General features: G+C 43.5%; 1 protein-coding gene across 1 annotated transcript in view; it reads left to right on the top strand.

The window, feature by feature from the left end:
* The window catches only part of MFSD10 (major facilitator superfamily domain containing 10), a 23,195-nt gene extending 235 nt beyond the window's left edge, over positions 1 to 22,960 (top strand). Inside the window, exons 2-12 of the mRNA XM_009695158.1 lie at positions 1,195 to 1,291; positions 5,420 to 5,523; positions 6,506 to 6,664; positions 8,496 to 8,684; positions 13,114 to 13,222; positions 14,265 to 14,370; positions 15,743 to 15,857; positions 17,932 to 18,022; positions 19,796 to 19,843; positions 21,336 to 21,425; positions 22,854 to 22,960. Of these exons, the coding sequence (XP_009693460.1) occupies positions 1,195 to 1,291; positions 5,420 to 5,523; positions 6,506 to 6,664; positions 8,496 to 8,684; positions 13,114 to 13,222; positions 14,265 to 14,370; positions 15,743 to 15,857; positions 17,932 to 18,022; positions 19,796 to 19,843; positions 21,336 to 21,425; positions 22,854 to 22,960 (1,215 nt within the window). The remainder of the gene's footprint in view (positions 1 to 1,194; positions 1,292 to 5,419; positions 5,524 to 6,505; positions 6,665 to 8,495; positions 8,685 to 13,113; positions 13,223 to 14,264; positions 14,371 to 15,742; positions 15,858 to 17,931; positions 18,023 to 19,795; positions 19,844 to 21,335; positions 21,426 to 22,853) is intronic.

Genomic DNA, 22,960 nt, shown 5'->3' with positions numbered 1-22,960 from the left:
TGCTGAAAATGTTAGGTATGAGATCTTTAGGGAAGGATGGAAGAAAAATCCCTTCCATTGGGGCAAACCAAATAGCTGTAGGCAGAATAATAATATCCAGCACATTTAAATGGTTCATGGACTGAATTTGTTTCTGAAGCTGCATGAGACTCTTCCCTCTTGCTTTTTCATTAAAATGAGGGATATTTTGGGGGGAAAATTCAGGTATTTCTTAGGGGCTAGTCCTTGTAATTACCAGTGCATTTGTGGCTTATGCTGATGTCACTGGTGAGGCAGAGTAAATGACAATCCATAATGGATCTGCATACTGGGGTTTATCTAAGAACCAAAGAGATGAGAGCTTTTACCCTACTTGAGTATTTCACACACTCACTTGCTCCCACCCCCAGCACCTTGTTCACTACATCTCAACTTCCATTCTTAGCAGGGAGCTGGCTGCTGTTCTGGCAACACAGGGCAGAAAGTCATCTTGGTTCCTGGCTGTGCAGGTGCTCGCAGTTACCATTCTCAGGTGTTACTGGACAAGATGAGGATGTTGTCATGGGAAGATTATTTCTGCAGCTCGCACCTCTTATCTCACAGCCCCTTTCTAACCCCACTCCAACTGCGACTGTAGGGTTTGTCTTTCTTACAACGCTATCTCTAACCCTAACCATGGGCTCTGATCTCCAGGATCTTCCACCACTTCCAGTGTATTTCCTATAGCCAAGATCTTCACTTTCTTTTCAGGCCCCCCTTCTTCATTTCAAGTCCTACTCCTCTTTTTCAGGAGCCATTCTTTTTTGTACCATGTCTTCTTTTGGGACCTACAAGCCCCTGGTTCTTCTAGCCTAAATAGTCTATGTGGAGAGGGATAGAGCGTGTCTCGTGTTGCTTTATTAGTTGAAGGATTCAGGACATGCCATTTTTGTTTAGTTCAGGATTTAGCAAGTAGCGGGCCTGATTGTTTAAAAAAGTTCAAATTCAGACATTCTCCCACCCAAACACATACACCCAATTATCTACTGCCTGTTAGCATTCACAATTTAGGCTATTTTTAGCCTATGACAACTGATCAGGGATGAAATTTTCCCTGGGGGGAGGAGGGAAGGAATTGTTTAATGCTGTCTCTAGTTCACTAAGCCTTGATGCTGTCTTTGAAAATAAAACAGAAACTGTCTTCCTGCTTCTATTTCCCATTTAACTGTTTTGCAGGATGGATTCTATTTGTCATTGCAACGTGGTGTGGACTGGTTTGCAGTGATGGTTGGGATGCCTCCAGAGCGGAAATACAACAGCGTCTTGTTTGGAGGTATGGAAATTAAACAAACAAGCTAACCAAGACAAAAAAAAATTTAAACCATGTTGTTTTAAAGTTATTTGCACAGTTGATGTGAGGAATGATGAGGAAAATGACAACAAATACAAAAAGCATACTTGCCTGTTACTAGATTTAGATTTAAGTAACACAGAAAATGTCTCTTACAGTAGGCTATAAATGATTTTGTTTTTATCATGCTGATAGCAATGAAGAGTTAGACAGCCCCATCTCTGTCATTTGAAGACCCCTAGACAGGCAGGAGGAATGGACCAACAGGAACCTTATGAAATTCAGTAAGGACAAATGCAAAGCCCTACCTGTAGGAAAGAGTAGCCCCTTGCAGTGACACAGACTGGACACTGACTGGTGAGGAGCAGCTCTGCTGTAAAGGCCCTGGGGGTCCTAGTGAATGGCAAACTGAGCATAAGCCAGCCCCGGCAGCAAAAGCACCACCACCACCTGGGCTGTGTGAACAGAAGCAGAGCCAGTAGATTGAGGGAAGTGATCATCCCCCTCTACTCAGCAGCTGTTAGACCACATCTAGAGCATTGCATCCAGTTTTGGCTGCCCAGTACAAGAAAGGCATCCATACACTGGAGCGAGTTCAGCAGAGGGCCACGAAGATGGAGAGGCTTGTTCAGCCTGGAGCTAATAGCAGCCTTCTAATACCTGTGGGGAGGTTATCAAGAAGACAAAGTGAGGCTCTTCATTGTGGTGCATGGTGGCAGAAAGAGAAGCAGCAGGTGTAAGTAGAAGCAAGAGAGGTTCAGACTGGAAATAAGGAAGAACTTTTTCACAGTGAGGATGGTCAGTGGAACAGACTGCCCAGAGAAGTTTTGTAGTCTCCATCCTCAGAGGTTGTCAAACCCTGACTGGATGAAACTCTGAACAATCTGGTCTGACCTCATAGCTGACCCTATGAGCAGACGGCTGGGGTAGGTGACCTCCAGAGGTCCCTTTTAACCTGAAATGTCCTATGATCTTGCCTAATTTGTTCTACAGATTGCTACAGAAGTACAGGCCTGCTGTTCCTTATTGTCAGACTGCCAGCTGAGGGTCAGGAGCCTACAGTGCTAGACGCTGCACAGTCACAGAAATTACTCTCCTTTCACAATTGATCTGCATGTGACTGGAGATCAATCAGTAGGAAACACTGGAAATAGAAGCTTATGAGTTCAAGTCTCACCTCCCCCTTGGGCAGCTATAGTGCAGCACTGCTTCTAAATCTCATTAGTCCTATTAAAAGCATCAGAGCTGCTGACCTGCAGGGTCCAGAAGTATTTGCTGTCACTAGGACACTAGTGTGGGTGAGCTGCAGCAGAAGTAGTGCAGGAAATCCAGCAACATATATGTCGTGTTACACATCAGAGGCTCTTTTGACTCCTTGCGATCTAAACAGTTGTGAGGAAACTGGGATTTCAAAGTATAAAGACATGAGGGTGTCTGGGTTAATTTTAATTGGAAATGTCTAGACTCTCTCTTTTTAGTGAGCTGAAGCTTCCCCCAAGATAAACAAAAGGCTTTTAAACTAAAAAAACCCACAAAGCTTTATTAGAATATGCGTGAATGTATTGTTACTACTTAAAGTATAACAGACATTAGAAAGTTTAAAAACAAAATGTCTTTGCAGACATATTTTTATTTCTGTGCTCATTTTCAGTCAGATTACTGGCTTTGAATGGTAGGAAAGAGTTTTGTTTAATACCTCAGAAACTACTTTCTGTCTCCTCTAAGGCCTGGCTGCAAGCCCTCCTCCTTGCTTCTTCTCACCATCTCAGACTGTGTTTAAATAAGGGGCTGGGAGCTCCCAGTTGTGTGCACCTTGTTGCCGTTCCTTTTACCTGCTGTGTCCTGTACTCTTGGGAGTGCTGTGTGCCTTGGCTTGGCTCAGTTGCTTTCAAGGGGGAGAAATCTCCCTGCTCCTTCCAGAGGAGTCCAACTGACTCTTTTGCCCTTTGAAGAAAATATAGCCTCTAACAGAGAACATGCAAATAAAATAGACACTGTTTGTCTCAGAAAGGAAGCTGATATCCCTTGCTGTTTTGCCTTGCTTTTTTCTCTCTAAGAGAGAAGTATTGAGAGAAAAGTATTTGGAAGCAGTATTGAGTAGTGATGGGAATGTTCACTAATTACCTGGCAGCTACAGGCAGTGAGGGTGCAGGCAAGGTAGCTAAATTAACCTGGTATCTGTCACACTCTGCTGTCTTTGATGACAGCTTTTCTTACTGAGCCATCTAATTTGCTAAACCAGCAGATAACTTTTTATTTTGAATTTCTTTTTTTTCTGGATTAGTTTTCTACCAGATTGAGTTGAATTATCTCACTGGAGAGTTCACCAAGGCTGCAGAAGCAGGGGAAGATGGACAAGCCATTTTACTTGTAGTCAGCTCCTGTCTTAGTCCATCTTGTTTGATTGCATCTTCAATGGTTATAATGGAAAGGTTCATTATACTTGTGATGTTAAGCAGAGGCCACTGCAGTCTTTCTGCAGCCTGTATTCCTTCATTGTCCTCATCTGCAACATGGAGCATAGGATTGGAAAGATATTTGCTAGATCTTCGTGTTGCTTCTCCCAGTGCAGGATATATTCCATTGTCTTTCATATTTGCTTAGACTGCAACCTCTTCAGGGCAGAAACCTTCTCTGCCCATGTCAAGGCCCAGAGGGCACCAACACTTAGTTGCTGTGACCTACCTTTACCTGCAGGTTTTCTGCCCGGTGATTCAGGAGCTGTACTTCAGCTCAGGCCCAGGCCTCGCCTGAGCTGTATCATAGGTATAGTCTTGTCTCCAGGGCTGTCTCTGGCCCTGCTTCTTGGATGGACCTCGGACCTAGATTGCAGGTGTCTTGTCTCCTGAATAGACCTACGTTGTAGTCTTGATTCCACTCCTTTCTCTGACCATGTCTCCTGCTGGTCTTGACTGGACTCCCTGGATGGACCTGATGTATAACCCTTGCCTTGTTTGGGACTGTCAACGGACCCTGCTAGCGGCACCCTGCTCTGCCCAACCCATCCGGATCGTGTAGGGCTGCGCCCTCGTTGGTGAGGGCATTGCCAGTGCTGTGGTCACCCTCAGCTCCCAGCTCGTTCCCCCAAGTGGAACAGCCCCACTCTTGCTGCTCCCTAGCTGTGAAGTCTTTGGCATGTCTGGGTGTTTTCACAGTGCTAGAAATACAAGGAAGAAAACTTGTCTCTCATTAACATAAACTGCCAGTGTACCAATCTGTAAGATTTTTTTTTTTTTTTACAGTTTTTTGAGCTTTTCAGCTATCATAAGCAGCTGTTCTCCTTAAGGTGTTCAGTATCAATATTCTGCCTCCCTCAAAGTTGATGGGAGCAGAACTTACGGTCTCTCTCTCTCCTGTGCCTTTTAAAGCTTTGATAGCTGAATGATCTGAGACACATAAGCCAGTTTTTACTTTAAAGAAAAACTATGACAGCAAGGCATTTTTTTTGCCTGCTTGTTGAGACTGTAGTGCAAATTAATAGGTGTGTGAAGGTAGAAGTGGCAAGAGAAAAGAGGAATTAAAGATCACAGAAACAGGAGGCAGATTTCAAAAGACTCTTGGAGTCTGGAATCACTCATACCTCTTAGTGCGCGTCACAGCAGTTCTTATGTCCTTCTTTCTATGATAAGAAAGAAAGGAAAACTAATTAAGTGTGACAGAATAAGGTTCAAACAATCAAAAAAAAATCTTAAAAGAACTGTGACTATTAAAGACTGTGTTACCTCTGCTTTAAGAACACATAATGTATGTAGTCAGCTGGGGAAGCATTGGAGAATCAGCATTCCATTATAACCAGTGAGTTTCAAACCCCTTCTCACCAGTGAAGTAACCTCGTGAATCATCTAGTTGATGCCTGTTACTCTGGTCTGTCGGTGTATCTGGTCTGTCTGTATTTGCCACCTCAGTTCAATGACAATGCAAGATCAGTGTTTTGAGGGTGGCTTAATTGCAGAGACAAAGCTGTTCTTTACAGCTGTTGTTTTACATTTAATTGCGTTCTTTTAAAGCACATAATGGTGTGATAGGTCTAGAACAGGTTGACTGTCTTTGTATTTAAGATGAAGGCAGCAAGTCTAATGATATATGTATCTTTTTTTTTTTTTTTTTTAGGTCTGATTGGATCAATCTTTTCCATCCTACAGTTTTTCTCCTCTCCGCTTACTGGTGCTGTGTCGGACTGCTTGGGCAGAAGGCCTGTGATCTTGATGACAGTGGTATGTCTCTCATGCTGATTTTAGTCATGCCATCTCAATACGCAGTTGAAGGCATTATGATCTTGTGGTTAGCCCAAAGGACCAGGCAATTGAATGTTCTAGATCTGTTGGTTGTTGACTGCTTCTTACCAAGTCACTTGGCCACACTTCCAAATGCAAGTGCTTAAGCTGAGCTTCCCAGATCCAGAATTGTACATAGAAGGCACCAAAACACCTGTTCCTGGGATGTTCCAAAATCCCTTTCCCCTGTGGATGGGAGTATGACTTCAGATGCTCTGTTTACAAATGTTAGACTTAATCCCTGTATATTTGAGTTCCCCAAGTGACTAATGAGGGCTGATCACTTTGTGACCTGTTTCACAGAGCCTGGGGATTGTTGGTTAGGCAGTGCTATGTGGCAGTGTAAGATGTATTTCTTATGAACATGAACATTCTCCAAAATGTTTTCTCTGTTGCTGGTCAGAGTATGGATTTCTAATGACAGAAGCAGTGCAGAGCAAGTACGTACATACATGGTGGAACTTGGCAGTGAATGATACACAAATCCTGATATCCTCTAGGCTTGTGGAGAGTGAATTAAATAAGCATGTGTGCTTATGATTGATTATGGGCTAGAACTGTGTATTCTTCTTATTTTGAACTAAGAATTCTCTTGAAGTTGGAAACAAATGGAGTGGAATGTACAAAAGTGGTTTTGTGCCCAGGACTGATTTAGCTCCCTGTGAAGTTTCTTTGCTCTTCTAATTTTGTTAGTGATCTCACACTTATATGAAGTATGTATGGATTTCTTTCTACTTCTTTTGTATCACTGTCCAGGACATAGTATGGTATCAGTATATTCAGACATTTCTGTTACATGGGTTTTGGAGCAGCTGTTGAAAACAAACGAACAAACAAAAAAATTAAATGTTTAGCTGGGAAATGTGTAGAAATGATATCAACTTTGCTCTGCTTTATAAAGAACCCTTTCTTGCTTCTGCAGATGGGTTTGATAACATCATACTCACTATGGGCTGCCTCTAGGACTTTTGGCGTTTTTCTTCTCTCCAGGATCATAGGTGGAATAAGCAAAGGGAATGTCAGCCTCTCCACAGCTATAATTGCTGACTTGCACTCTCCAAAAGCACGAAGCAAGGGCATGGTGAGTTACACATGTGGGGCATATATTTGGGTTTATTAGGTAACTTTTAACAGATTTCAGGTCCTCAGAATGTCTTTCTCAAGTGTGTATTCATTGGTCAAGTGAAAACATGACTTTATATACTACCTTGCTTCTGAAAAGATGCCCGACCATTTTGCTGATGAGCTCTCAGACTTTACTTGTCAATGACTTTTATCTACAAGTGAAATGCAGGTGCCCTAGAGCTGGAAAAACTACCTGTGTGAGTGTTATAACTGTTACTCCTGCTGATAACTTTAATCCTGATTATGATAGCTTAGAAACCAAAACGTCTTATGGCCCAGCTTTGGTAGATGGAACCCAAGTTACAGGACAACCCATTTTTCTCGCCTTCCCAAACTGTGGAAGTGCAGCAGCACTGCACAGCATAGCACAGCATGCCTCCTGACTTCTTGGATGCTGCAATGGCTTCAGGATCCGAGCTCAACACGTAAAGGATGTGGCATTTGGCTGAGTGAGCAGCAAGTGGTATGAACAGCTGCCCTGCCCTCTTCCAGAAGGCAGTGGTCTGTATGGAAACACCTTGCAGGCTGAACTTTGCCTGTGAATTACCAGTTAGATCTTTTATTTTTTGTAAAAACCTTGGGGGCCCAAACTTCTCTTAACAGATTGTTATAAACCACTATGTGGGACAGCTGCTTCTTGGGAGGGGAAAGCTTTAGATTTCACAGTGATAGCTAATGAATTTTCCAAGCAATTTATTATAGTCCTGGTGAGCCAAAATATATTTATGGCAAGGGATAACCATACAGCACTAGTAAATAAAATGGGTCAGGGCCTATTTTTAGGGCCTGAGAGCAAGTCACTTAGTACAGCATGGCTCACATCCATATGGCTCATACTCTCTTCTTTTCCAAAGCAGAGTAGGCATGTTCATTTTGCTTTCTGGGAAGAGAACAGCATCTGACTGATGCTATTCTCAAACTGTGATGGGCCATTACCTAGGAGAGCGCTAGCTGGGCAGGCTGAAAAGACACTGGAGACTATGAGGTGACACCTGAGTGCCCTGGCCTTGTTTAGTTTAGTACTAGAGATGCAGTTAAATAGGCTCAGGAAAGCAGGAGGATTGTGTTCTGGGATGACACATGTTTGGGTCCTGCATATGCAAGTATACATCTTTGAATGTCTCTTAAAGAAAATATGCCAGATCATGAACTGTTGTATTCTTAAGCCGTCTCACTGAGCTAATGACTCAAATTGGTGCTCTTTTAAGCTCCCATCCAGTGTGTACAGATTCTACCTCTTTTCCTATGTGTTGGTTTCATCATGAGCTAATAAATCTGCTTGAGTACCTGCACTAAATTCAGGTTGTTCTGGGAAGCCTCTCAGCCTGTTTGCTCTATGAGACATAAATTCCTAAATACAGAAATTGCCAAAGCATTTTAGAAGCTATAGACATCATTATGACTTCCTACTGTGGTGCTGTCTTCCCTTCTCCAGTTTTACACTACAAAAGCTTATCCTGTGGCTGAAGGGTCTGCTGGCTGAGCAGTCCCTGAGGTGAAAATCATTATTTCCCTTCCCAACTTCCTTTCAGTCATAACCACGTTGCAGTTTGTTCCTGCCGCTTTCCTGACTGGACAGAAAATAAAATTGGTTATTTGGAAATAACAGGTTTTTCATGCTTAATACTCTTTGCTGTGCACTCCTTACATCCTCAGGATGGTTAGGTTCTGTATCTGGTTGCATTTCTTTAAGGCAATTGCCAGGAAATCCCAATTGTTTTAGAACTGAGCTACCTGAACAAACTAGTGTCTGAAACTGCATGTCTGTGTTCATTGTATCACTGCAGGCAATGATTGGCGTCGCTTTCTCCCTTGGTTTTACCCTGGGTCCCATGATCGGAGCTTACCTAGCCATGGAGACAGAGAAAGGAGAAGTATTCTATCTTCGTTCGGCATTGTTAGCACTCGTGTTTTCTGTGGCTGATTTAATTTTCATCTTCTTCCTACTTCCAGAGACACTTCCCAAAGAAAAAAGGGTAAATGGGCTATCAAACTAAAGATCTGTGTTTCTTGCAAAAATAGGATTTGAGGACTGTTGAAATACTGGAAACAATGAAGAGGCAGCTTGGGCAGTGTCTCAGGAATTTAGCTCATTCCTGGGACCAGGATTAAGTACTATTATTCAGACTGGTGCCAAAGTGGTTGCATGATGGTCCCATCTCCTAGCCCAGTGTAATATGAAAATTCTTTATGGCTAATATGACTACTTAATTGCTAGTTTTGGGTATGTTAGGTTTAGAGTTCTCAAAACCTAACGGGAACGTGGGAGGGAGAGGGTGAATTTTAAACTATGACCACAATGACTCCCTGGGGAGGAATTTTAGCTGATTGTAAAAGTAAACACATCAGAGACTAGATTTTCTTTCATTTAGCCAGTATATGTTAGAAATTTTCTTAGCTATTATCTTGTCTTTGCTTATTTTGAATACTAAAGTAGCAAACAATTATCTCTGAGCTGTGCTGTCTTCCACAGATACAAAATACCTACATGTGCTAAAATTCAGTGACTGTTTAGATTTGTGGGGCCAAACATTTATTAACATTATGATTTAATATTGTGTGATTGGACACTGTCCAGGATCTATCTGATTAAAAGTCTCTTGGAACAGTCTCCTTTGAAGTGTGGGAGAGACTGAATTCAGCCTGAGGTATCTGGGTGAAACACTCAATTTGAGGCTTTCAGCTGGATTGGATCTTTTCTATGATCCTTGTTTCCCAGCACCACTCAGCTGTTGAAGTGTGCTTGGTCTCTGGATAGCCAAACCCATGTGACACTGAGAATTGTTCAGGAAACTTTTGTCTGCCATGCTCCTACTGGGGCAAAACTTTAGACCTTCCCTGAGTGTTTCCCAGCAGGTTATCCCCCATGTGAAATTGGTCACTCGCATTATGTTCCCAAGTACTACAGCTATTTTATTTTATTTTAACAGTTCTTCCGTGTGTCATCTGTTCCCCTTTCCTATTTGGCTGTTTCTAAACATTCCGGATAAAATTCTGTTCTTAGAGCTGCACACTCTGGGGTGGTGGCAACATATTGATGTAGGGAAGTGCTGTAGAGCGAATCTGTGTTCTATAAACAATTCCACCTTTGCTGTAGAGGGCTAAATGGCTTCAGCGCCTTTTAAGACTGTGTGATGACTGAATACCTCCCTCCTGCTTTTATTGTACTCTTGAGAGTTCTTCTGATAAGCTAGTCTGTGTTAGCCGGCATGACTGAATTTTGATAAGAAATGTGAGTGCTCCGTCCTTGCTTTTTGGGGCTCTCTCTCTCTGCAGCAGTGGGCATTGCATGAGGAGGATTGATAGGTGCCTCTCAGGGTCAGGTCCCAGTCTTGCAAAATACACAGGGTGTTTGATTGCTGATGAGATAGTGGTTTGTCTGGCATTACAGCTTCTTGTGACTGGTATCAGGGCTTTTGTGCTGTTTCCTTTCAGCCTGCATCTGGGCAGTGGCCCCATGCGATTTATGTGTTCTAGGGTTTTTGTAATTTCACTTACTAGGCTGCTTTGCTCTTTTCTTCGGTAATTCCTCCCACTTTCTGAGTGGGAAGGGAGCAGTTTTCTTGGCCTGTGGATGACACAGGGAAGGCAGGTGTGTTGGCTGCCTTTCTGGAACTTGGCTGGGCTGAGCTGAGCTGGAGCAGGTGCTCCCAGGGTACAGGAGTGGATGCATTGGAAGGACAAAGCTGTAAGAAGAGCAGAAATGATAATGATAACTGTAGGAGAATGTGCCAGTGGGGTCAGACATCCATTTCCTTGAAATATGCTGTGTTCTCATTATATTCTTGTTTCTCTATCAGTCCTCTTCACAGGAGAGAAAAATTAATTCACTGATATTGGAATTAACTTGTAGAAAGGGGAAGGTGGAGGGGGACAGGGGAATGAGGATGAGTTTTCATCCAAAGAGAACAGAATTTTCACTATCCTTTTTTTTTTTTTTTTTCAACTGTTGCACAAGTTTATCAGGTGAAGAGTGACCAGAGGACTGTACCTTTCACCTGTCAGAGACACGGGTCTTATGTGAGGTGGCCAAAATAGCTCCTGCTGGGAGCTGCTTGGGAGAAGGAAGGAACAGAAAGGTCTCTAGTGGAATCTGTCCCCTTTAAGAGCTTTTGAGTTCATTTTTAGCTAAGCTAATTGTAGGCAAGGCTGCCTAGTTGGAGGGAAGGTCTTACAACTTCTTTTTCTGGTGTCCAGCTAATGATGTAGGGACTATGTGTAGGGCTACGCAGCATCCCTAGCAGACTTATGGAAAAACAAAGCTTTTGCTCTATGCATGCTAAGCAGTGTCTGAGTTGAAAGGTAAGGCTGCAGCTGGAAGGCCCAGGCTGCATTCCTGATTTGCACTGACTCTGTGCCTTCAACACATGTTACTTAGTCTCTCTGCATTAGAGGAAAACACAGTAAACAAAGACACTTTGAAAAATGTCTGCCGTTCAAGGTGACTTTTGGGGTGATCACGAAGTAAAATTGAGCAATTTTGGAGTAATAAATCATAAGCATAGAAATTAAATACAAGTTAGATGTTGCAGATTTTGAACCTGTGAAGAATCTAAACTCCTTGTAGCTGGTGACATTGACTGAAATTGGCAGTGTATGCTTTGTTATTTGGGGGTGTTGAAACACTTTTGTCAGTTTTAGGGCAATATTTTCATTATCAATCAATGGATGAAGTCACTTCTAGACCACTGCTTCTAGGACAAAGACAGGAGAAATGAAAAGAAATTTACCTTCATGCACACACAGGTATATTAAAAAAAAAACCAACAACCTATATATATACTTTTCATAAAACACTTAAGATTTTAAACATATATATAATGTATATCCTCTGGACCAAACTAAAATCAGCATTGTAGTACAAAGCAGCTTGTTACCCTGTCTGACATGGATAATAATTCAAAACAGGTACAAACTACAGGCTTTTTTATTCCTGGCGCACATGCTTGAAGAGAGTTCCTTGTTACCAGATTCTCTGTGCTGTAGTACAAATACCATCATGCCAACAAATGCAGGAACTGAGGATTGCTACAAGCCAGCTTCAGGAAATCCTCTTACAGACCTTTTAAAAGCATGAGGAAACTTCTTCTTGGGAGTGTCTGTTTACTCTCTGCAAAACATGCAGTGGAAGGGGAAATAAATATCCCAGTTTGTTCTGTGTGGATCAGCAGCTTTATGGCTTTATCCAAAACCAGCCTGGTATATTGAACTGGTTGCTGTTGTGAGACTAATGGGCTCCAGAGCTCTACTGTCAGGTACTTAGAAGCTCTAACTGTCAAAACAAGACAGGGGTCATGTTAATACTGTATTGAAGGTTGATTTGTTTACAGCTTTATAAAAGCCAGTCCATATGAGTCCTCAGGTCATGCACGGAGATTAAGTTCCACTGATAATTTGACCTTTAATCTCTGCCCTCAAGGGGTAACTCCCTCCCTCCCTATCTGGGAAGAGAAGGAAGCTCATCAGATACAGTCTATGCAGTGCTTTGAAGTTGTGAAATACTAAGTGTGATTATTCAGGCTTATTGAGTCTGTCTTATCTCTTCCTGTGACTGTCAGGTAAAGTGACAGTCTAAATTCTCCTACTTTAAAAGGAATTGTTTCCTTAAGAATTTAGACATTATTTCTTCTTTAGTTTTTTCTTTAATTTTCTGTACCTTAGAATAAAAAATAAACAAATTAAAAAATTAAATTCTCTATAGATCAAGGAATAAGCATCTCCTGGATGCCTGCTGATAAGGAGCAGGGAGAGTGCCACTAAGTGCATAATTAGGTTGAGATGTACTGAGTACAAGGACCAGAAGTGCTACAAAATAATTTTTCCTCCTTAAAAAGCCATGCAATGTGACTGGGCAGAATCTGTCTAGAAATCTCTCTAAAACCTCTTGAAAAACTCTATTTTCCTTTTCTTCCCCAGGAGGTGTCACTGGCTGGCTAAAAGAACAACCAGTACCAAAACAGACTGTTCTTTGATGTGTTACAGTTACTGTTTTAAGACTTGTGGCACACAAGCAAACCCCCAGCATCCTGTGAGCTTGCAGGCAGATGTGCCATTATTTTCCTAGTAAATGTTCCTTGGACATGAGGGATGATGCAGAAGGTGAACCAAATAAAGCCAGCTTCAAGGCTGTGGAGAGTGAACCTTCTGCTTTTTAAGAGTCCAGAGAAGAATCTGTTTTCTGTCTTCAGTGAAAGCTGCTCTACCTTCTAGTTATGGTGCTGGAGCCAGTTCTGTGTTCAGAAAGTCTGAGCTGTTACTGAGGGTCACTCAAACCCCAGTGCCAGTTGCCGTGTTTCATCTCAGATAATTTGTGTAGGTGTAGAAGCACATTTGACTGTTACTGCCAATTTCTTGCAGTAGTTATTACATCAGGTTATAAATAAACCTCTTTCTTTCTCTGATCAGGTCTCTTCTGTGATGTCTGGCTTTCAGGCAGCAGTTGACTTGCTCAGTCCTTTGGCTTTATTTCGGTTCTCTGCACTCACCCGAGGAAAGGAATCCCCTTCAGAGGAGAGTAAGTGTTAGCTGGCTTTTTGTATTAATATTGTATGTCTTTGTATGTGGTGGTGGCTTCTAAGTGAAAACTTGACTCAAACCGTTTCAGAAGCAGCACTCTGTTCGCTCATTTAAAACCCACCTCACTAGCTTATGAACAGGGAATTGCAAGTTCCCTTGAACGCTGGTCCTGTTATTCCCCAAATAAGTTTTTAGAGATCAGTAGTTTCAAGATTTCTGACTCACTACTTGCTTTTTCTTCAGGCACTGGCTGCAGCATGCCATAGGCTGCAGTAAGTGAAGGGATTTACAAAGATAGATCAAGGCATGAGTAAGGGAGATGTGAGTTTGCTTATTCAAGCTGCAAACCAGGAAACTTCAGACTGGAATTTTGTTTCTCAATTCAGGACTTGGAGATGTAGGATTTGAGCTGGCCATTTCTCTATATGAAATTAGTTAAGCTGTAGAAAATAAATCAGTGTTTACCAGGTACACCGACTCATCGTTCGTTCCTCCTTGCTGCTGCATCAGGAATAGAGTAATATTTGCCATTTTGGAGAAAACCTGTTAAACCCTGCGTTGGCAGAAAAATAAGGTAACCTGGCACAGACCATTTGCATGTTAGAAAAGGGATACTGTGCTTTAGCCAATATCATCCTGAGAGGAGCATCAAGGTATTAGGTGGAATTGATTAAAATAAATAAATACTATAAATAAATGAATCACCTTATAGGTGGGAGTGTGAGTGTAGGACAGAAGGGCTGGAGTAGGTGAGTGAGACCAAGGTGACCCAGAGAGAGATGAGTCTGTTTGGCTCTCCTCCCCTTATAAGAAGGGAGGTAGTGGGCAGAGTAATGTTGTGGGATGTCTAGTATGCATATTTAAAATGAGCATCTTACCTGAGAATTTTTCCCTGTACAGTTGATAAATGTTGCTCTACTATTGCTGTTACATTCTCAAGCTATGCTTGAAAAACATCACCATGTTTCTCTCTCTCTCTCTCTTCTCCTTTTTTTAAAAAAAATTCCTCTTGGTGTTTGTTTGTTTTCTTGTTTGTTTAGATCTTTGGAATCTCAAAATCTTGGGCCTGGCTTATTTCCTGTACCTCTTCCTGTTTTCCGGCTTGGAGTATACACTGAGTTTTCTCACCCACCAGAGATTCCAGTTAGGTACAGCACACTTAGAAAATAAATGTTATATATTTTGTCTAGGATATTTTCCGAAATCTTGATTTAAGGTATCTTCATTTATTTTCAAGAGAGGCTTTATGAGGTTAGTAAAAACACTCAGAAAGCAACCACTGCATTCAGTGATACGTGGGCTTTGTGGGAGAATATGTGAAAGTACAGGCACACTGTTTATCATGAAAGGAAATAATCTACAACTTTTAATCACTAGAGAAAATCAATACACAAATTAAATTAAAGCTTCTGAAATATATATAGCTGGGCTAGTTTTACTGATTATAATAAAACCTTTTCTCATCTTGCCCAGAAGACTTCTTCAGTATCAGGACAAATCTTGAAGCTCAAAAAAGGCAAGGGATGGAGGGATAGCTATGTGATTATATTTGCTCATCAGAGTTCTGCATTGCATATGGTGTACAGTGATTATATCATAGAGTTTGATTTCCTTTAGTCAAACACTAGCGAAGAAAGAGAACAGAATCCACTGACAGCAGTTCAGCTTGAAATACTTTTCCTGTCAGCTCATAGGAAGATTTCCAGACAGGAACGTCATCTTGCAGCTTGATTCCTTATGGTGTCCTTCCCTTTAAGTAATTCTCAGGGGGTTGTCGTCTCATCTTTCCCTGTCTGTCTTTCATTACAGTTTGTGGCTGAACTAATGTGTCTGTGTCAAGGAAAGGTTTTCTAGTGTATTAAGCTTACTTCTGCACAGGTTAGCCATGTAGTGAGTTACACAACTTTATGCTGACAGTACAGGCTGTGTGACGAACTTGTTACGGAGGTGAGAACTTTTACTTGAGACTATCCACATAGTTTAGTAGGTAAGAGAGGTGAAAGGGAAATTTGAAGAAATATTTAAGGGTGGAGGGAGCGATTTTGCAAGCTTCCTGGTGCAATACATGCTCACCACCATGCCAGTGCCCACGTTGTGCCTTGGTGACCTTTATCAAACTCTGCATGAGTGATGGCAATGGTTGTGAGAAAGCAAAACACTTGTTTCTTGGAAAGTAACAGCTCCTGTACATATAGCACAGACTTCCATGGCACAGAGTCGTTAATGTGTTGACTCTTTGTGGACCGCCCTAGAAACAACTAAACCATCATAGCAGTCTAGAGAGAATTGCAGCATTTGCTATCAGCGGTCCCATCTCTACATAAGACCTCAGAGATTTATCTTCTTGCTGTTTGCCTGCCATGGACACTAACGTCAGCATATTAAGAACTTTGCGCTGCTCGTGTGAGCACCAAAAAACATTTTCTCTCACTTGTTCAGGAAAGGGTCCACACGGGATTGGTGAATCCCAGGGTGGAATGCTCTATGCGTGACTCCATAATCTGTGTTTTTGCCTCCCTTCTAGCATGCAGCAGGGCAAGATGTTTTTCTTTATTGGAATAACAATGGCTGTGATCCAGGGAGGCTATGCTCGACGAATCAAGCCAGGAAATGAAATCAGAGCTGTAAAAAGGGTAAACAAACAAACAAACAAAATTCTTTTTCTTTTCCCCCACAAATCTGATATGTTAATTTTCAGTCGAAAGTGCAGTGAAGGGTAGTTGGAGGCTATAACTGTACTTGTCAAATAGAAAGAAATTTCTGTCTCTCTGGCTAAACTTTGAAACATTAGAGCCCTTTGTTACCATATCAGCTACAATATTATTGAAACTTCGAGTTCTTCATATACAACTGTAGTAAGGAATGAGAACAGAGTGTCCATCTGTACAAGCTAGGTAAAATGCTGTGAAGATTATGCTTTGTTTCAGCAATTTCTTTTGGAGTGCAGACGTTGAAACTACTAAAGCTGCTTCAGAGCTGATCTCACTCTCTTTCTGGCAAATTATTTTCCGGGATGTCATCAGTCTGGCCATCTCTGTGCTTGACAGGCTTTCCCTAGATTATATTTCACTGGTGGGCAAGGGGAAACAGATTCTTCCTCCAGCCTTTGATTTGTGATCATCAGTATTGCGTGTAACAATAGCATGTACCAATGTTCAGACCTAAGTTTCAGTGATGACAGCCTGCATTTCTTTGTTTTGCTTGCCTCTTTCTTCATAGAGATGATGATGCTGCCGTACTGGGATGCCAGAGAACGGTTCCATGCAGCTTATACAGCTGCAGGACAAGTAGATATGTCTTGTCATTTACATTTGTGCGTGGAACTAAACAAAGCAGGTTTTGAGTGTTTCTGAACTTTTGTTGGCTGCTTGGTAATAGGTATGCTTGGACTGTTAAAGCCTCCATCAATTTATTATACATTATTTTGAGGCCAGTGTGACTGCATTCCAGTGAATTGACTCAGCTTTTCTTAAAAGTTATTTCTGCTGGTGAAACCATCTTCACCCTGCTCCCTGGCCGGCAGAAGTTAACGGCACGCTTGTTGGGTCACACAGGAAGCATTTACCTGTGAATGAAAACTCACACTGCTGTGTCAGTGGCGCTTTATCCCCTGCATCAGCTTCATCCATGTGCTCTGCCAGCCTGCTGTGTTTGCTGTCACTGCACCACAGTTTATGCAAACTGTGGTTTGCCCTACTAATTTTTTATATTCCTTCCTCTTCCTTGCACTTAGAAGTGTAGTCACCTCAAAATGCTCAGTTTAGTTGGTTTGGGCTGATTGCTTCTCATAAACACCCATGTGCACAGTGCAGAAACTCGCTGGCCCTGAGGCACGTTTTCTGTGGATGGATGGATGTGGCTTGAGTGGCTTTTGTGGGAGTTCCCCCTTTTGCTGAAGTTATTCTGGCAATTTGTTTGTGGATCTGGATCACATGGCACATGTGGCCTCTCTTAGCACAGTGATTACAGTAGCTCATTTATAACTGAATCTTCAAAGTGAGACATTTGGTGGGAGTGAATACCCTCTTTTATGAAACAGGCAGCAGATCTTCACCGATCTTTTCTGCAAAGCTCTGTATGCGAGGGAGGCATCACAGGGAAGCCGAAGTCCAGGCTCTTGGAGGAGGTGAAGAATGTTTTTTCTTCTGGGATTTGAATTTCAAATGCTATTCCTCCCTCCCTCCCTCCATTTTTTCTTCTTGGCTCCAGGAGTACGGACTCTGACAGCTAAAGATAAAATCAGTCAATACTGCTGAGAAAAAGCAGAGGAGCTGTAGTCCTGTTGCACACAAGCTTTTTGATCTCTTGTGCCAGCTCAGGATATGAAGAGTTAAACCTAGATTTCTGTCCAGTTCAACACAGAACAAGAGGAAAAAATCCCCCCAAAATAGTAGATTGTGTGCGAGAGGTCATCTTTTCCTCAGTTGCGGGAAATCGGTGGTGGGGTAACTACAGCCTGTCTGACCGGTGACTCCAGCCCGCATGTGGTCTGCAATCATGTGATAGTTAGTGAGAGAGAACAGACGAGTAAATTGCACTGATGTGCAGCCATCCAGGTGAATCTAAAATGTCTACTTGGGAAGAAAGGGTTTTCTGCTTCTAACTTAAATGTAGTCCCGTCAGGGGGAAGAGAACTGGCAGGACACCTAGTGTTAGGCTTCAACAAGCAGGGCTTAAATGTAACCGTGTGACTCATTCATTTTGCAGGCTATTCTGTTGCTGATTCCAGCTTTCTTGTTAATTGGATGGGCTGCAAATGTGACCATGCTGAGTGTTGGACTGTTGCTGTACTCTTTCGGTGAGCTATTCAAAATGCACTGAAAGCTAAGCACAAATAATTTTTCTTCATATATTTATTCACCCTGTTAAAAAAGATGCCCTTCTGATTTCACACTATAAGTAACAGAAAGTTGATGTTTCCGTGTATAGAATATGGAAGAAATAGTGTCTTGGTTTGGTTTTGTTTTTCTGATGCTGTTTGTATCACAGGAAGTTACCATGATGATATTTGGAAGCATCCCCAGTGCTCCTGTTGTCCTGTCTTGCTGGGGAGCTCTTCAGGGTGTTTTTTTCACCTAGGAAACAAAATATTCACTAAATAGTTCAGCTCAGGAAAAGGAGAGACAGCATGTCTTTGTATTTCTGTGGTGGCCACATGATTTCTTTGGCAACAGGCTGAAGAGACCCGCGCGCGCTGAAGCTGAAGGCCAGCGGGTGCGTTCAGGCTGAGCGTGACTGAGGGTAAATCGGTGTTGCCCTGAACGTTGTGGTGCGGGGCTGTGCTGGCTGGACACCGCTCTGTGCTCTTGCATTGCAAGCTGCTAGCTCAGGGAGGGAGCAAAACTCCACCTATTGTTTCTGATAAGTGCAGATGGTTTTCAAAGATGTTTACATAAATAATATTCTGCCAATTTAAGCTGTTAATTCAGGGAAACAGTTATGAATGAAGTTGGATTCATCTACTGACGTCCCTCTCTGAAAAGAGATTTCAGATATTCCCGATGCTGCTAACTATTGTTAAGAATCTTCAAATATGACTAATTACAAAAGTAGAAGCCTTCTTTTTTGCATGATACAGCTTGATTTAAGAGTAAACTGTAAGCCACAAAATGCATCTGTTTAGTAGCTTGCTTGTCTAGGGACAGCTGTGTATTTGACAGGTTTCAAAATCTACATCTCATATACAGATTAACTTGCTTTTGAAAGCTGACTGGGTGAGAAGGGGTGAGAGGAGGTATTAATTTTGTCCAAGTCTGCTTCGAAGTTAGGAGCCTCATCTTCCTAGGCTGCATACCTGGGCAGAAGACCCCATCTCTTCCCCAGTTAAGCCAGCCAGAAGTGCCCCCAGAGGGGCCTCTTTTCCCTCTCTCTTCCCCCCTCTGCCCCTGGAGTTAGGGCGCCTGCAGTTAAGGCAACGGCTGTTGTTCCTGCTCTCCAATTGCCCTTTCCTTCCCAGAAAAGATTCTGCTTTGTATGCTTAAAGCACTTCCTTCTTGGCAGAAAAGGCTCCTATTTCAGGAAGAGGGCAGTGAGTGCTGAACAGCTCTTGGCTTTTGTGTCCAGAAATTTTGTAACCTCTTCTTCTTGGACTTGACCATCCTATTTCCCAAGCCAGAACGTAGCTGCCTTTTTCTTCCATCGGTACAGTAAAGCCCTGTGCATGGGGACGGTGTGATTCTGTGTACAGCCACCTCATTGTCCTTTTGAAATATGAGCGATTCCCTTTCCCTGCTCCACCTGACAGGACCACGGGGATCTGGAAAATTACCAGTTTGCTGATCTGACCTATCCCCCCCTTTCCCGTGGGCTCACAGAAAGAGAGACGTTAATGTGAAACATCTGCTCAGAGCGCTCACGGCTCTGGGCTCTTCCAGCAGGTTGGCTTTGAGGGGCTGTTTTCATTATTGAACTGGATTAAACCTGATGATTCATTGTTGGTAGAGTGCCCCAGAGCTCAGCATATTTCTCTGCAGTAGTAACAAGTTTGGGCCACATGTTTTTCGCTATTGCTCTTGTAACTGTTTTCAGCTCTCTGCTCTTCATTGACAGTCTCTTTTGTGGTTTTTTCCAGCTGCGGCCATCGTTATCCCGTGTTTGTCAGCAGTGGTGTCAGGCTATGGTGAGTGTTTTTCCTGCTTTGAGCGGCAGCCCTTGGCCACCCCATTGACCTTTGTATAGGCTTGGCTCAAGTACAGAATTGACCTCAAGTTTAGTGATGCATCAACAGAAACGCTCGTGATGTAGGTCCACCTTGGATCTGAGTGTTCAACCAGTGGCTGCTGCTTGGCTTTATAAAAGGCCTCTTTCCCCCCAAATGCATTAAGAAGGAAAGCAGAAATGCTAAAAGTGCTGCTCCACACTGTAAGTGTGTAACCCTGAAGCAATAACCACCCCTGCAGGACGGAGGCTACAGCCCTTCCTGGTCACTTGTACGCTGCCCCTTTTCAGTATCGCCGGCGATCCATGGCTGTAGTTCCCTCTGATCGCACCATGGGGAGGGAAGCAAACCAGCTGTGTTACGGTGGAGGTGCCACGGCCCTCAACCCCTTCCCTTCTATGAGTGTCCTTCACAGAAGGGGAGCTAAGTGGGGCTCTGGGGATAGGAAGACAACATCTCGACCCTGGGAAATTCAGAAACATCCTGCACAGGAGCATAGGAAAACCCCAAATGGACTTGTACCTCTTTCTGAAAACTCTCAGCACACCGTACCGGATAGCTTCAGAGCTAACAAACAGCAAAGATCTGTTCAGAGTGACCAGTGGTATCGCACTTTGATTTTGTATTGTGTAACGTAGCTTGTTCCAATATGATGGAGAAACTTGAAACCACCTTATTTCTGGTTATGGTTAAGAAGATGAGGTAGAGTGGGCAAAGGCCATGAACAGCACTGGGCAGGGAAGGGCCTGCGTTCTCTGAAAGACACCAGCCATTGCTGCCAGCAGTAAAATAATTTCTTCCTGATTGCTTAGGAAAAAAAAAAACAAACCTTCTAAGGAACCTTCTGAAACCTTCCGGGTTTGTGGCACTGGTTGCTATGTCGTTGCCTTGTAAAGCAGAAGTAGCTGTGTTGCCATCTGTGGATGACACAGTTCTTTCTCTAGCTTTGGTTTGGTTGGTTGCCAGCACTACAGTGCTTGCTGAGGTGAAAAAGTAAGGCTTTGCTCATTAATGTCACTTTTATGTTGCTCTTATTTAACTTGCATCCATGCTTCTGTATTTATTATACAGAATAATATTTTATTATACAGAATAATTTATTATACACCTGTGCCTCCTCAGCAAATCTAAGGAGGTACAACCTAAAGCTTTTTTTTGTTGGGTTTTTTTTGGGGGAGTGGGAGGGGAGGAGAGTGCACTATAAGTTATCTGTAGACAACCACTCTTGACAAGCCTGGTGTTTTTTCAATGAAGCACTCACGTTTATCTTGGTGGAGGAGGGGAAATAAATGGAGCTTGGGCAGCGAGTGTAAAATGAAAGGAGGGGGAGATGCATGTGGGAAATACCCCCAAAAGAACAAGGCTCCAAAAGCTGCAGCAGTGCCTTGCCCTGCTCACCTTCCCTGCCCCAAGCAAAACCCCCATCCCGAGTCCTGGCTCTCTGCTTGCACAGGCTCTGCCGGCCAGAAAGGACGAGTCATGGGGATCCTGAGGAGCCTGGGTGCCCTTGCCAGAGCCCTGGGACCGATCCTGTCAGCTACAGGTGAGTGGGGCCGGGTGCTCCTGCCGGCCTTTGCCAACCTACAGCAGCACTCCGGGCCGCTGCAGCCCAGGTGGGGCGGAAGGGGAAGGGCAGCACGTTTCAGAGCCGTAACCTTGTCTTTGCAGAAGTAGGTGCCTCTGCGAGCTGCCCTGGGGCAGGACACCGTCCTTGTTAGCACCAACGGAAGCCTCATGGATGAATTTAAAATTCGTACAAGCAGAGCTAAGCTAGACAGCCGGTATTACCTGACTTTCTAAAAATTCCAGCAACAACATCAAACTAACCAAGCCCTGGGTGCAGCTGTGTGGGCAGATGAGATCCACAGAGGGCCTGGCCTGTGTGCAGAGGGAGCAGGAGGCTGACTGGGAACCAGTACCTTTGGTGGGCTTCTTTTTAGCCATTACAGCAAGTAACCCCCACCTGCCGAGGGGCCACCCAGGCACTGGGTAAGCAGGAGGCCCTGAAATCAGGGTTTCCTGGGCTGTGGTAACTGGTTCCCCACATCTCATGAAGTTGCAGCCATTAAAATTAAGTAGGGACAATCCGTAATGTGCAATAAAGAACTTTTTCAGCATTCAAAGCATCTGTAGCCTACAGCCTAGATTAAAGAGTGCACTCTGCCAGTGCCCTGGAGCCTAGTGGCCCTGGCTAAGGCCAAACCTAGGCTGTGCCTAAGGAGCACAGATAAGCCCCGTACAGGGTTCAGTACCCCCAAGCCATTATAGGGTAAAGGGACAGAATAAGGGGGAAGCAGTCACACAGCAAGTCAGAGCTTGAACTCAGACTTAACGTTAAGTTTGAGCAAAGCCAGAACCTGTTTCCTTACTGCATCCATCTGCCAAGCAACTGGCTTGTTCTGGCTCACCAAACCACTGCCCTGTACCGCAGCGAGCACTCCTGTGCACAGGCGCTGCCTCAGAGGAAGAGCCAGCCTTTAGACTTTACAGCAAAACAGCTTCCGAGCACAGCACCAGTCCCGCTCTTGCCCTCCCACCTCGGCACTGGATGCACGAGCGTGTCGCGTAAGGAGACCGATACCAACAGTGAGAGCCCTTCAAGAGCAGCACAGGCAGCACCAGGTGCAGGGTTGGAGGACGTGCTGGGGCAGAGTTAGAGTTAAAGAGTCGCCCTGTAAAGCTGAATGAGTGCCTAGGAACCGCCTGTTGCCATCCTGGCAAGAATGAAAATATTTTATTTAAAATAAGCACTTTTAACGTGCTGGTTCCTTGGGAGAGAACCAGCACTGCTGTTACCTACCTCCTTGTTGTAGCTAGTGTGCCAGCAAGGACGTGCAGTAAAAGAGTTCAGTAGTGCTGTGTTCTCCAGTTGTATCGGTAAGTGGTTGAGAGCAGCAGCTTTGAAGGCCAGTTAGTTTACACAGATGCAAGGACAAGCACACTAACGAGCTAAATCTCGTTTCTTTTGCAGTGTACTGGCTGGCAGGGGCAGAGGTTTGTTTCACTGTCTGTGCAGCTTTCTTCCTCATCCCCTTCATTTTACTTGGTTCTATAAAACAGCAGACAAAGGAGGAGTAG

The sequence above is a fragment of the Cariama cristata genome, unplaced genomic scaffold, assembly GCF_000690535.1.
Source record: "Cariama cristata isolate BGI_N322 unplaced genomic scaffold, ASM69053v1 scaffold13942, whole genome shotgun sequence".
Taxonomy (NCBI): Eukaryota; Metazoa; Chordata; class Aves; order Cariamiformes; family Cariamidae; genus Cariama; species Cariama cristata.
Note: the sequence above shows the minus strand (reverse complement) of the source record. Positions and strands in the feature narration are given on the sequence as shown.